Raw genomic sequence first — 13016 nt, 5'->3', positions numbered from 1 at the left:
TGTGGAATCATCTTATGAAATACAGAGGTTCCTCGTTGAGAAGGAACTCTGTACATGCCCGAGGCTCATAATCTCTAATTAATTTTTTTGCAGTATACCTCGTAAACTTCTTTCCCACCCCTCAGCCTTTGTCAGCCCCAGCTCTTTAATCATCCCCTGCACAGTCCCATCAACCCCAGGGGATCAGTATTGACCGCTTTTAGGAAATCCTGACTTACTGTAATACTTCTTTCTGTCCCCCCTTTCTTACGAGAGGCACAGCAGTTTAAAAGGTCAATACAATTCCACATGCAAAAATAAAAGCAGTAAAACAATTTGGCATCCCAGTGTTGAAAGAGCGAAAATAAAATTTCAGTCTGTACCTCTGGGTTCTTGGGGTGTTTTTGTGGGTGGGTTAGAAGGAGGCTATTTCTTGGCAATAGAAGAGTTCCTTCACTTTCTGTATTATCTCTCATTTTTATGAAATGGCTTGCCGTCAGGAGCTGGGGTTTCCAATTGTGTGTGACATGCCTCAGAAAGAATGTACTATCCAAACACAGACGGGTTGCAAAAGGTCTAGTCGATGAAAAAAGCTGGAGGGATTTGTGTCTGTGGTTGTGTGTGTGTGTGTGTGTGTGTGTGTTACCTTCTCTCTTTCCTGCCCTGTCCCCCTGCTTTCCCTTAATGCAATGAGAGGAAAAGGAGCCAAGAGTTCCTTCTGGCAATGTGACCTTTCTTGACTTTGATCTGCAGAACATTTCTAATTCCTCTTGGACTCCACTGGGGCTTAATTCAGCAGAACAGGAAAATTGTTATTTTCCCCCCCCTTAAAGGATGAGTTTATATAATGCTTGGCACTGATTACTCGGGCATGTGGTAGGCTTGATAATGTGATTGGGGGAATGGTCCACAGAGAAACAAATAAGGCTGCTGCATGTACTCAGAAATGTAATCATTGTGGTCGTCATCCCAGACGCCACTGCTGCTGCGGCTGTTATTAAACTCGTCATAAATTGTATGTGGCGTCCGCCACCAGAACATATCATCATCCTCAGCATATAGGTCACTGACATGTCCGGATTCCCAGTTGAGAGGAGCGGCAGTATAAAAATCAAATAAGCAAACAAACTCTGGCCAAGGTGCCAAGTGTACTTTTCAGAATTGCAAGGGAAATAGAAGAAAAAATAATGCAAAAACATGGCAGCAGGAGAAGAATCTGCTCCCGTGTTCTTTTCATACCACAGATTATATGTAACACTAATAGGTATAAACTATATTATGGCCAGGGATGTGGGTGGCGCTGTGGGTTAAACCACTGAGCCTCTTGGGCTTGCCGATCGGAAGGTTGGCGGTTCAAATCCCCGCGACGGGGTGAGCTCCCGTTGCTCGGTCTCTGCTCCTGCCAACCTAGCAGTTTGAAAGCGTGTCAAAGTGCAAGTAGATAAATAGATACCGCTCCGGTGGGAATGTAAACAGTGTTTCCGTGCGCTGCTCTGGTTTCGCCAGAAGCAGTTTAGTCATGCTGGAAAAACTGTCTGCTGACAAATGTCGGCTCCCTTGGCCAGTAAAGTGAGATGAGCGCCACAACCCCAGAGTCGTTTGCAACTGGACTTAACTGTCAGGGGTCGTTTATTAGGCATAATATAAAGGTAGGCAGGGTTATGAGTATTCCGTGCTGCAAATATAAAAATCCTGCAAATTAGAAATGGATTTCTGTGGTCTGTGCAAATTGGGAGTGGGAAAGCTATACCCCTCCAGATGTTGAGCTGCAACTCCCATCAGCCTCAGCCAGCATGAGGCAACATCTGGAGTGCCACAGGTTCCTCACCCCCAGTATAAATGATGCAGATTGGGCAGATTCGCACTATTGATTTTGCTTAATTTATTATGCATTTTAAAACTTGTTTGCGGAAATGAATCAATATATTATTTTGCTTCTGCAAGTAGGGATGAGGGTGAGTCTACTACATTAACTACGGAAAATCTTGCTCAGAGAAACGGAGGATAATCACAAACAACCACCACCACCCTTTCATAGGACCATTTGTTATTCTCCAAGCTGTTAGTGGAGGAGTGTAGGGATATCGCGGAGTGGACAGTGAGGTCCGGAGGGAGCACACTCTCCACCAGCAGGCAGCCACAGTCTGCCTGCACGCGTGACCTTGGGGTGCAGGGAAACCCCCCCCCCCCAGACAAGCCACGGCTGTCGGAACATCGTCCCCTATGTCTGACCTTTTGCGGTCTCAGCAGTCAGCGGTGTCCTGTCTGTAACCTTTTGTCCCTGAGACCTTTGTCTCCTTCGTCATACACTGTGCAAGGGGAAAATGACGCTGTGGAAAACAGGTGCCAAAATAGCTTTGAACCACTCCACGATCTCGGGACGGAAGATGTGTAAAGGTCACAGCCCAAAATGTATCTGCCTAGCTTGCATATTTGTCTCAATAAAAGGAGGCTCCACAGGAATGGCAGTAGCTCGCTTGCTTCAGACCACCTGTGCGCAGCTCACATCATGATCAACACCTGTCTTGGGCCTTCACTTCAGAGGAGAATATCAGAGACTTGGGAGAGTGGGCTGGTAAATTAAATTCCACTTTTGGGAGGGGAGACATACTTTTTGACAAAGTGGCCAGGGGGTGGGGCAGCCATCTCCCCTCCCCCCCAAATGCAATATCCTCACCTACCATTGTTCCCATTGTCCCACATTTTTGAAAGAAAGGCAGCCAGGCTTCTGAGTGCGGCCAATCAGCTGCATGAAGCTGCAGTTTATTTTTCTTTTAATTAAGAGGGAGACAGAGCTCAGAGGACCCTTGATCATCTTGTCAAAACACAAGCCTCGCCCCACCCAAAGTGATGTGACCTTCCCAACCCTGAGATTAATATGACCTTTGGAAAGGTTGTGTGTGTGCATGCGTGCGCAATCACAGAATTGTAGAGTTGGAAGAGGGACCACTTTCAAGCATATCTTTACATCTGCAAGGCCTGGGAATTTGGGGTGTTGTTGCTGAGTGTCGCGAGAAGCCAAGTTGTGCACCCAACGCTATTTTTTGTGCTCTCCCCCCCCTTTGCATTCCTGTGGGATCTTACCATCACACACACACACACAGCCCTGAACTCAGGCGACGTAGAGAGTTCAGTGATTTTTAAAATTTCTGTCGGCTTGTAGCCTCTCTGGGCTTCTTTGCAAGGCCAGCTTATGTCAGTAACATGAGCAAGAACAAAAGAGAGGCTGCAAATGCAGAAGAGGGAGAGCAAGCCAGAGTTCCCCAGTAGGAAAGACAGATAATAAGTTCCAGTGGTGACTGTTGCATGTGGGGAAAGTTGTGGCCACATACCATGTTAATATCTATGACGTGCCACAACTGTCCCCACCCGCTTCAAGTTTTCTTTTGAGCTTTGGTCTCAACTAGGGCCAGGGCCTTTTCAGTACTGGCCCCGACTTGGTAGAACGCTCTGTCACAAGAGACTAGGGCCTTGCGGGACTTGACATCTTTCCACAGGGCCTATTCCGCCTGACCTTTGGTTTGGACTCAGTCTGACCCTTATGTTTCCCTCCCCTTATGGTTTTGATCTATGGGCTACATTTAAAATGAGGCTGCATTTTAAATTGTATTTTTAACCTGTATTTTAAATTGTTCCCCCCCCCCATTATGTTTTTATTGTAATTTTACTGGTGTTAGTCGCCCTGAGCCCGGCTCTGGCCTGGGAGGGCGGGGTATAAATAAAAAATTATTATTATTATTATTATTATTATTATTATTATTAAGTGTGACATGCTCCTTTAGGATTGCATGTGCTTGCTATTTTAAAGACGAATGCACGTTATTGAACTCTTTATTCTAGCCTATTCATGGGGACTCCAAAGTGCAGGCTGTGTCTACAACCTATTAACGTTCATATTGCCTTGGATAAGCATGTCCGTTTTATGTGGTGGGGGGGTGGGGGTGGGAATTATTCAGAAGTGACGAAATGCAATAACAAACCCTACGTAAAGCTACTTATTGCTTCATGAAACAAAATGTCACAGTAGTCTCAACAAATTAGTAATTAACTCCTGGAGGGAAAATTAGGTGGAAGGATTTTCCATCCTTTGAAATCTTTAAATTGCTGTTTGCGTTCTTCAATTAAAAAAAAAAAAAAGTTTCCACAGCCTGGAAGTTGTGGGGCTGGATGCAGGAATTGCTGAGGATGTTGTTCTGGCCTGTTTAGCACAGAACATCAGATGAAATTGTGTGAACGGCAACTTCCATCCTTTAAACTAAAGAATCTTCAAACTCTTAATATTGCTGTCTTTATTGTTTTGTTTCCTTGGGGAATAAGGGGGGATTCCCCCCCCTTCTCGTAACAGTGCTATTTAATGCTATTGTGTCCCACCCTTCCTCAAACAAACGGAACACAGTGTACAGTGGTACCTCAGGTTAAGAACTTAATTTGTTCCAGAGGTCCGTTCTTAACCTGAAACTGTTCTTAACCTGAAGCACCACTTTAGCTAATGGGGCCTCCCACTGCTGCCACGCCGCCGGAGCACGATTTCTGTTCTCATCCTGAAGCAAAGTTCTTAACCTGAGGTAATATTTCTGGGTTAGTGGAGTCTGTAACCTGAAGCGTATGTAACCTGAAGTGTATGTAACCCGAGGTACCACTGTACATGGCATGTTCTCTCCCCCACCCACCCAACATCCCACTCCTCACTTACACCCATGACACTCTGTGATGTAAGTTAGCCAGAGAGACCTTGACTGGCCCAAAAAACTTAAAGTGAGATCATGGTCAAAGCTGGGATTTGAATTTGAGTCTCCCCGACTTGACGTCTGACACATTAATTTGTAATCTCCCTTCACTGTATTCACCAATATGGTACTTCAGGTTGTAAGCTCATTAGGTCATAGGATCATAGAACTTAATAGTTCAAGGGTCATCTTGTCCAACCCCCTGCAATGCAGGAAATGTTGGCCCCCATGGGACTCGAACTCATGACTGAGCTATTAGGTCAGAATCCCTCTTTTTCTTTGCTAGCATTATTTTGTAAAGTGCCATGTACACTTGGAAGTGTTGTACACATACTGTATCCTCTTGTTATTATTAGCTGATCTAAATGTTGACATTATCAGCTAATAAGACTGTATTTTTTATATAACATTGTTTGAAATACATTTGAAAGACTTGAAGAGTTGTTGTGTTAATTCTCTCCTCTTCCTGTGCCCTCTGGAGCAGATTTTGAGGGTGTACAGGTAACAACAGTGTTGGACGCAACCCAAAGAAGCTAAAGAGACTCCAGAGGAGAACTGATACAACAAAGGTTTTGGAATCCATTAATGAGAGCCTACATTTATTGGGGGTATTTAGATCAAGACCTTGAATTATTAAATATCTCCAGGAGGGAAACGTCAGCATCTGGATACCAGGCCTACCTGGGAAAACCTCCTCAACAACAATCACCTCTTCTGTCTGCATTTACTCACCTATCTCGTTACCATAGACTCTCTCATTTATTTTCCCCTTTTGTTATCTTCCCACACCGTTGAAAGGTGCTCAACAGCTCCTTAGAAACAGGCAACTGCCTTTTTTTATTTACCGTATTTTTTGCTCTATAAGACTCACTTTTTCCCTCCTAAAAAGTAAGGGGAAATGTGTGTGCGTCTTATGGGGTGAATGCAGGCTGCGCGGCTATCCCAGAAGCCAGAACAGCAAGAGGGATAGCTGCTTTCACTGCACAGCAATCCCTCTTGCTGTTCTGGCTTCTGAGATTCAGAATATTTTTTTTCTTGTTTTCCTCCTCCAAAAACTAGGTGCGTCTTGTGGTCTGGTGCGTCTTATAGAGCGAAAAATGCGGTACTCTGATGGCACTGAAGAAGCAATAATTTGAGGAGGAGAGATGGTTGCAAGCCATTAGCACAGAAAGGTCTGGGCTGAAAATAGATAATTTCCTAGGGGAAATTACAAATGTCTGATCCCTAGAAGAATTTAGGGAAAGCGCTTGCATCCAAAGGCATGTGCAGAGGGTCTGTGGAGGGCCTCTCTCACTTTCCATGGCTCTCTTCCAAGGCCGTTGAGAAGGAAGACTGAATTCAGTGCACCCCTGCACTGGAACATACCTAGGCAGGGGTTTAAAGTGTGACTGTGTGTCTGGCTCTTACCAATTCTGCTCATGGCAGGTATAGTTTAATTCATTTATTAAAGCCTTCATTGAGTCAGAGCCCATCTACCCCTAAAACCTAATGGCAATTTCTCTTTTTCTCTGTAGGCTTTCTTTCATTAGACTCTGGGAGTGCACGCATTAAATGTTCAGATTCTAGATAAAGATCTCTAGAGTCCGTCTGTCTGGTGGTGCAGGTGATTGGATAGGGGAAGCGATGACAGCTGCTTGCTTTTGTCTTGCTTATAATCCTTCAGACGTTCAGTTTGTCAATATGATAATTGTGTCGGGTGACATTTTTGCATTATTCTACTCTTCAAAAGAGGGACGCGGGTGGCGCTGTGGGTTAAACCACAGAGCCTAGGACTTGCCGATCAGAAGGTCGGCGGTTCGAATCCCCACGACGGGGTGAGCTCCCGTTGCTCGGTCCCTGCTCCTGCCAACCTAGCAGTTCGAAAGCACATCAAAGTGCAAGTAGATAAATAGGTACCGCTCTGGCGGGAAGGTAAACGCCGGTTCCGTGCGCTGCTCTGGTTCGCCAGAAGCGGCTTAGTCATGCTGGCCACGTGACCCGGAAGCTGTATGCCGGCTCCCTCGGCCAATAAAGCAGTATGAGCGCCACAACCCCAGAGTCAGTCACGACTGGACCTAGTGGTCAGAGGTCCCTTTACCTTTACCTTACTTCTCTTCAAGCAGTTAATGATCGCTTGAGTTGTGTTTTCCTTATCCACGCTTGGGAACCTACCCTTCTTGTGACTCGAGACCTGAAGCAAGATGTGTCGTGGCTGTCTTAACACCCTCGACCTTGTTTTCCGCAGGAGAATTGCTGAGTCAGCCCAGGCCAGAGGGAGTGACTGAGATCATCTGTCCGAAGAACGGTAACGAGCGAGTGAATGTGGCTCTGGTTTACCCCCCTACGCCGACAGTGATCAGCCCTTGTTCCAAGTAGCATCTGGAAGACACCTGCCTTTGCCCCCATATAAGGACACACCAAACACCCCTTAATCGAACAAGCCCTTCCTAAGCATTTTTGGAAATGTACAGCCCAGAGATGATTACTGGTGGGACCTGGACAACACAGCTTGGGAAATAAAGGTACAGCTATGTTGTTTTCCTTTAGTGAATGGGAAGGTATTTGCAGTGTTGGGTTTTTAGGCTAGATTGCTACAGCAAAGCTGAATTTTGGTGGAGGGTGAGTATTTTACGAGGGTTCCTTGTTTTGCTTATTTATTTATGTTGCAGAATTTACACCTTAAAAGCTTCCGTTTGTCTGTGTTTTTGAAATCCACTTGCAACTCCTGTTCTGGGCAAACATCAACCACGGCAGAAAAAAAGCCTCACTAAGGAGCATCTCGCAGTTAGCGGCACATGGTTTATTTTTGCATGAGAACCAGCGCCCACACCGCTCTGCTGACATGTGCATGAAAGAACTATGTCAGTAATACACAGAGCAGACGAGTAGCGTCCAGTTTAGATTTGGGATTAAGCAAGTTGCAGTTCTGCAAACGGTTTCGAAATATCCTCCAAAGCAAACTTGGTTTGTTTGCTTCAACTGCTCATTTATCATAAATGTTTGTTCATTCCCATAACGTACCAGGACTTATTAAGCTATTAAAGCCATTATTAAATAATGAAGCCATTATTAAGTAAATAATAAGTTTGGTAATTGCCTAACACAGAGCTGTCTCTAGGTGATTTACATTCAGTTTTAACTGTCAATAAGTCCAAAGATCCTACTAGTGTCCTGTGTTTTCGATGCACCAAGCCATAAAATCCTCTTAATAAAATTATTTATGAATTTAAAAAATAATGTTGCAACTTGATGGTTGATCATTATTCAAATTGCAACATTATGGAATGGCTTTGTGCACATTTAGATTTTAATAAGCTTAAGTAAGGTTGGGTTTTAATAAAATCAACCAATACATTGTCCTGTTATTCTTCAGACAACCTCCGCTGAGATTCACGGTAGATTTGCCTGTCAAATACATTTTGACACTAGCAACCTCGTACCTGGAATTGCTCAGAAATTTTAAGAAAGCAGTTTTGAAAGGTCCAGCCCACAATCTTTATTCAAAATGGTGTCCAATTATATCCAAACAGGCAGAAACATACTCCTTGAGCTCAGAAACCATGATGCAAAATTTGGTTGGCAGTATCTAAAGGCATGTCCAGATGCATAGCAAACAAACAGCTTTCCTAAATACTTTCCTAAAAACCTTCTTGTATGACCAGGCCTCTGTCCTTTAACTGTCTGTGGCCTTCTAGAAGTGGGCGGGATGTTTTTAATGTATTTCTCTAATGAATCTATGTAGGGTCTGGGACGTGGGTGGAGCTGTGGGTTAAACCACAGAGCCTAGGACTTGCCGATCAGAAGGTCGGCGGTTCAAATCCCTGCGACGGGGTGAGCTCCCGTTGCTCGGTCCCTGCTCCTGCCAACCTAGCAGTTCGAAAGCACGTCAAGTGCAAGTAGATAATTAGGTACTGCTCCGGCAGGAAGGTGAACAGCATTTCCGTGCGCTGCTCTGGTTCGCCAGAAGCGGCTTAGTCATGCTGGCCACATGACCCGGAAGCTGTACGCTGGCTCCCTCGGCCAGTAAAGCGAGATGAGCGTCGCAACCCCAGAGTCGGTCACGACTGGACCTAATGGTCAGGGGTCCCTTTACCCTTTACCTTTATGTAGGATCTATTATCTGTCTGTCTGGTTGTAAGTCGCTTTGGGTTGCCCCGGGCTAGATAAAGCAACAAACAAAGTATTAGATGAAGATGATAGACATGTGCAGATGCAGGATAAGTATATTATGGTACAGAGAAGGTGGATCCTTGGCGCCATGAACCTTGAGACTTTCTGTTTTGTCTTCTTCAAACACGCAGATTAATGGGAGCAGGTGTGCTGAAAGGCTATGCGCTGGGGTGGACACAAATCTTTAGCCTGCCTGAATTGATCCTTACCATCGGCTGGGGTTGGAGTGGTGTGTTTCCAAGAACATTGTCCAGAGGCTTATTGAAGCAAGAAACACAGCAAAGCATCCTCATCCTGTGCTGCTCTTGGAACTTTTATACACGACAGTCTGAAAACTCTGGGTGGTTTTAATTGCTTCGTAAGCACGGAAACAAGAGCATTGTTGACTGACGGCGATGCGCTGGGATTGAGAACTTTGTGGACCCGTATTGTGCACTTGTTTGGACCCATTGGTGAATGTAAGATTGTTCTCGGTGTGGTCACTGTTCAGCTGCAGCTGAAAGATATATCTGCTGAAAAGGCACTGTTGGTAACTCGGGTAAGTTTTGACTTTGTCATTGTGTTCCTCAGGGCTTACTCTGGGTTTGCAAGGGCAAGGCACCTCCAGTTGGCCTTTTCTGCAGGGAATAGACCTGCCATTCTTGCAATGACAATATCCTTAGTTTCTCTGCTGATCTCTTGATTGCCATTAAAGCAATATGAAAGATGGCTTAAAGCAGTGGTGGTGTAGCGTGGGTTGCCAGTGCCCGGGGCCACAGGGAGCGGGTGGGGGAGGGATGGAAGAGGACAGAGTATGCATGCACATTCAACTGCCTAACAGCACCACCCAGGAGATTACAACCACAGAGATAAGAAAAGAAGAGTCATTCCCGTTGTCTGGAAAGGTCACTTCCTGGTTCACACGGAGAAGCTGTTTTCAACAGAGCCCAGCAATGGATGCACACAGCTGTATGGAGCTAGCACTGGGTGTTGAAATTTTGCACTCCTAACAATTTTGCGCCTGGGACAACTGTCCCTCTGCCCCCCCCCCCACTATGCCACTGGGTTTAAGGGTTGCACTTCGTTTCCAGGGCAAGTTTACATACAACATAGAAAGAACACTTGTTTATTTGTGTGTGTGAGCTCTTGGAGATACAGTGGTGCCTCGCAAGACGAAAAGAATCCCTTCTGTGAGTCTCTTCGTCTAGCGGTCTTTTCGTCTTGCGAAGCAAGCCCATTGACGGATTAGCGCTTTTAGCGGCTTTTAGCGGCTTATCAGCTTATCGTATAAGCAGATAAGCGGCTTAACGGCTTAGAAAAAGGGGGGGAAGGGGAAAAAAACCGCAGGAACTCGCAAGACATTTTCGTCTTGCGAAGCAAGCCCATAGGAGCTTCGTTTTGCGAAGCACCTCCAAAACGGAAAACTCTTTCGTCTAGCGAGTTTTCTGTCTTGCGAGGCATTCGTCTTGCGGGGCACCACTGTAATAATTGCAGGTAGAAATTGTCATGTTACCATTGTCAACTCTAAAAGTACTTTTCAGTGGAAATAGTCCATTCATGATTTTATCTAAAGAGTCATATAAGAGTCCAGGTGATAATACGTGGATGTGTGAACGAGCCTGAGATAAAATATTCTGTCGGATAATAATTGGGGTCCAAAGTTACCACAATTTAACTGGCTCTGGCTTTTCAGTTAATTTTTCTCTCTAGTAATGTTAGTGATTGCTTTCTTTGGTTTGCTCACAAGCTCTTGGTATTTCCTTGAGGAATACCTTTGCTGGTCACAACATTTATTCCTTGGCAAATTTTACAGTTAGGGATAACATTGATTATTATAGTAACTCTTTAAGTAGCAGCAGAACAAAAAATCTGTTCCCAAATTAATCTTTCTTAGCAAAATTAAACGATTGTCTTTTGTTTTGATACTGTCATGGCTTATTACAAATATATTACTGGTTGAGGTAAAAGGGAGAAATGCATAGACATTTCATTCCATAAAACAGCTCAATTTGGGGCGCAGTTTGATTAAAATTTTCTCCTTTTTATTTCAAAATAGACAGAAAACCAACATATTGTTGAATGCCACATCCTCCATCTCACAGATTCCAGCATTTTAGTTGTTTAATTGTCTGCCTTCTAATGACCAGCTGCTTAGGTCATCAATTTAATAATAATACTATGTACAAAGGTAGTGTACAAAAATTAAAAACAAAAGGCAACCCCCGCCCACAAACTTACAATCTAGTACATTTAACTAATTTTGTATACTACTGAAACTTCACTAAGTGCTTTTTGAGATAATGAAGTAAAAAAAAAGTAGGATTAAAGAGCAAAAGCTATTAAGTGTTGAAAAGAAAGAGCATCCGTATGACAGCAATGCCAAAAGCAAAATGACCTCTACACAGTTTTCCTAATAGGCAGCCCCATCCATTTAAAATGTGCCGCCCCTTTCGCTTAACATTGCCACCTACTAATTAAAGCATTTGTTGATTAAGTGAGATGGATACAACTTTACAACCCTACCTATAATAATTCCTAATTATTATCTGAAAGTTAGACGCTGGCTTTATAACCAGTACAATTGAGGGCGGGGAAATGACTGCGGTGGAGAAAAATTCATTACTGTGTAATGAAATTGCTCACATGAAAGGAAAGGAAAAATGTCAGCTAGTCTACTCAGCCTTTTTATTCTGCGCTTGTGTGCAGATACTTATCTGGCTAGTTTAGCTGCAAGCTTAGTTTGTCTTGTTAGCCTGGTATAGGTCTGGGTTCTGCTCAGGCTTGGGGATCAGAAACCTTTGTTGTCTGCAAACAGAAGTGGATCTCTTTTGTCCTCGAGAATAATTTCAATGTTTCGTATATCCTGGCTTCGTTTGTGGGGAGGGCGGTGGAGCTGGCAGGTGAGTTGGGGAGAAAATTCTCACTAATAAATGCTTGACATCAATTCACCAAAACGCAACAAATGCAGATTTTCCTGCTTAGTTTTGCATGTTGAAGAATAACCGTGCCCTTTCTCTAAGCATGTACTTGCACAGACTGATGTGGTTCTCAACCGTAACAATGGTAAAATTGCACCCTGCCCTTCTGCCTTTAAAAAGGTTCTACGGTAGATTAAAGTGCATATAAAATCACACAAGCGTAATCGGCTAAATCCAATCAAATATAAAACCAACACACTAATATCACATAGCAGCAAGAAGAAGAAGAAAGTAATATTTGTATATAAATTGCATCCCTCCCTCCTTCATAAATTATTTGGAACAGAAATACTTACCGTATTTTTTGCTCTCTAAGACTCACTTTTTCCCTCCTAAAAGGTAAAGGGAAATGTGTGTGCCTCTTATGGAGCGAATGCCGGCTGCGCAGCTATCCCAGAAGCCAGAACAGCAAGAGGGATTGCTGCTTTCACTGCGCAGCGATCCCTCTTGCTGTTCTGGCTTCTGAGATTCAGAATATATTTTTTCTTGTTTTCCTCCTCCAAAAACTAGGTGCGTCTTGTGGTCTGGTGCATCTTATAGAGAGAAAAATACGGCAAATTGATTTCCTGAAGCAGAGGAAAATGGGTGACAGGAGAGCAGGCCTGGGGGATCTTTGGCCCACTAGATATTTGCTGAACTGCAACTCCCATTAGTTCCAGCAAGCATGGCAAATGGACGGGGAAGATGGGAGTTGTAGTTCAGCAATACTTGGAGCACCACAGGCTCGCCATATCTGCTGATACATGATGGTTGGGTGGTCATCTGTCATGTGTCATCTAGTTGAGATTCCTTCATTGCAGGGGGTTGGACTAGATGACCCTCGGGACCCCTTCCAACTCTACGATCTGGTGAGCAGGAGTGGGGACAAATCTGTATCCCAGTTTCTGAGCTTCAGCTAGCCACAAACTCTATGCTTCATATTCAAGTATCTTCAACTGTATGAACAGTCTTTTCCCCTATTAAAAAACATGCTCCTGTCTTCGGTTTAATCTGAAGGGAACTATCTCTTCCTGCACAAATTATGTTTCCTTTCGGTTTGCTTTGGGGGCGAATTTGAAGGCTGGCTTCCATCTGCTTGCTGTCTTCAATGTGTTGGAGGCAGCAGGGAGGGAGGGAGTTGAGTAAATCTTAGCAAGGCAGAGTTATAACACCACAAAATCTGGATAAGAAGGTCTGGATCAGGGATCAGCTGGATATTGATTAT

General features: G+C 44.3%; 1 protein-coding gene across 1 annotated transcript in view; it reads left to right on the top strand.

Moving 5' to 3' along the window:
• Positions 1 to 13016, top strand: part of MFHAS1 (multifunctional ROCO family signaling regulator 1) — a 53181-nt gene that overhangs the window by 35816 nt on the left and 4349 nt on the right. The window contains exons 2-3 of the mRNA XM_080986698.1: positions 6931 to 7207; positions 8987 to 9393. Of these exons, the coding sequence (XP_080842824.1) occupies positions 6931 to 7061 (131 nt within the window). The 3' untranslated portion in view covers positions 7062 to 7207; positions 8987 to 9393. The remainder of the gene's footprint in view (positions 1 to 6930; positions 7208 to 8986; positions 9394 to 13016) is intronic.

Source organism: Podarcis pityusensis (assembly GCF_964106645.2).
Source record: "Podarcis pityusensis genome assembly, chromosome: 17".
Lineage (NCBI taxonomy): Eukaryota > Metazoa > Chordata > Lepidosauria > Squamata > Lacertidae > Podarcis > Podarcis pityusensis.
This window is presented reverse-complemented; position numbering and strand designations above follow the sequence as displayed.